The sequence below is a fragment of the Epinephelus lanceolatus genome, chromosome 20 (genome assembly GCF_041903045.1).
Source record: "Epinephelus lanceolatus isolate andai-2023 chromosome 20, ASM4190304v1, whole genome shotgun sequence".
NCBI lineage: Eukaryota > Metazoa > Chordata > Actinopteri > Perciformes > Serranidae > Epinephelus > Epinephelus lanceolatus.
In genome coordinates, this window is record NC_135753.1 from 1,940,375 (window position 1) to 1,942,449 (window position 2,075).

General features: G+C 47.6%; 1 protein-coding gene across 1 annotated transcript; it reads left to right on the forward strand.

The window, feature by feature from the left end:
• The first annotated feature begins 222 nt into the window (after positions 1–222).
• LOC144458982 (uncharacterized protein F54H12.2-like) lies at positions 223–1,494 on the forward strand. Its single transcript, XM_078163011.1, has one exon. It carries the CDS (start codon positions 223–225, stop codon positions 1,492–1,494), a length of 1,272 nt encoding a protein of 423 aa, XP_078019137.1.
• Positions 1,495–2,075: the final 581 nt, after the last annotated feature.

Genomic DNA, 2,075 nt, shown 5'->3' on the forward strand with positions numbered 1-2,075 from the left:
AAGAGACCTCCGGGGGAGCGCGTTTCACGAGGATCTAAAAAACGTTGACGCTCCGCCAAGGGCAAGTCAGTCGGTACGAGAGGCGCTAAGGGAAACAAGTCTACCCGGAGCCCCTCAGCGGCGGCGATAAGGTCCGGCGATATCTTTTAGGAAAAAAAAAAACAAAAACAAAAACAAAAACAAAACATGGCTCTTTTACATCACAAATCGGCCGAGTGCAGCATGGCGGAGCTGGATTTATTTTCAGCCCCCATGACGCAGCTGTCTATAGACGAAAAGCTCTACGCAGAGATTTTGCCTTTATCGGCCATTACCAACTCGGGGCCTATAGAGTTTTTCATTCCCGGAGACTTCGAAAAATATTTGGATTTGAATGACACCTTGCTACACCTGCGACTGAAAATTACCAAAGCGGACGGTACGAACATGGATAATGTCGCGCCCGTAGGCCTCGTGAATTATCCTCTGAATACCATTTTCAGTCAGTGCGACATTATTCTCGGCGATAGATTGATATCGCAATCCAGCGCCACTCACCCGTACAGAGCCATGATCGAAACCCTCCTCAACTTTTCAGAAGATTCTCTAAAAAGTCAGCTTACCGCCGCATTATTTTACAAAGACACGGCAGGCTCAATGGATTCTGTGGTGACAAATAACGGACCTAACAAAGGTCTGGTGAAGAGAGCTCGGTTCACCGCTGATTCCCGCGAGCTTCACCTGCTGGGCCCTCTCCACGCCGACATACTTTTCTGCGAGAGGCTTCTCTTGAACTCTGTGGATCTGAGAATTAAACTGACCCGCGCTAGCGACGCCTTCTGTCTCATGCACGCCGCTAACGCTAATTTTAAATTAAAAATATCGGGCGCTTCTTTGTTTGTCAAGAAAACGACCATTTCCCCCGCGGTGCGTCTGGGTCACGCAGCGGCCCTGTTGAGGGGTAATGCGCTCTATCCTTTGTCCCGCGTCAACGTAAAAACGTACTCCATCCCAGAAAATACTCGAGTATGTAATCAAGAAAATCTCTTTTTGGGCACGATGCCGAAATATGTAGTGTTGGCTATGGTGAACCACGAAGCCTTTACGGGAAAAAGTGACCTGTCACCCTTCAACTTTGCTCACAACAATGTGGAATACTTGGCCCTCTGTCAGGACGGCAGACAGGTGCCCGCCAAAGCTTTCCAGCCTCAATTTGACCAAGGCCAGTCAGTCAGAGAGTTTTACAACATGTATACGGCCACGGGAAGACACCTGAAAGATTTGCCGCTAGGCATCGACAGGGAGGATTTTAACCAGGGGTACTCGCTGTTTGTGTTTAATCTCAACGCGGCCGAAGATGCAGACGCCTTGTCCCCCGTCTCCAACGGGTGCTTGAGGTTGGAAATGAGATTCAGAGTTCCCCTGCCGCATACAACCACTCTAATCGTGTACACGTGTTATGAGAGTATTTTGGAGATCAACTCCAAACGTCAAGTGCTGGTGGATTATTATTGAGAAAACAAAGAAAGGAAAGAAAGAATATGAATAACCACCAACTGGAAGGTGTCATGTGACATTTACTGGGAGATGCGTTTTGCGGCGTGTAGGCTTCGGACCAACTACCGGAGCTGACGCGCTCGTTCAGACGTCCCGCCTTCATGATCATCAACACGCACCCTAGTCATCAGCCCGGAGAACACTGGCTAGCACTCACTCTGGACCAAGACGGTAGCGCCACTTTTTTCGACTCGTTCGGACTACCGCCCGACTTTGTCTATTACCCGAAAACCATGTTACAATTTTTAAAAAGCCGTTGTAAGAAAAAATTACTGTACCAGAAAAGACAACTTCAAGACGTCACGTCGACCGCCTGCGGACAGCATTGTGTTTTATTATTTATGTCATGGGGCCTGCGGGCTACCTTTTGAGAGCGTGCTATCTCTGTATCACGACGACGTCGTAAAAAATGATGAAATGGTATCAAAGTTTGTGAAAAAATATCAACGTTGTACGGGGATTCAACGAGCAGATTCTTTTTACCATACCGCCTGTTCTCTAGAAATGTTCAAAGATTGTTACAACTTGTTTAAGAATTA

Coding starts and splice junctions, on each gene's coding strand:
- LOC144458982 (XM_078163011.1), top strand. CDS start 223: ATGGCGGAGCTGGATTTATTTTCAGCCCCCATGACGCAGCTGTCTATA.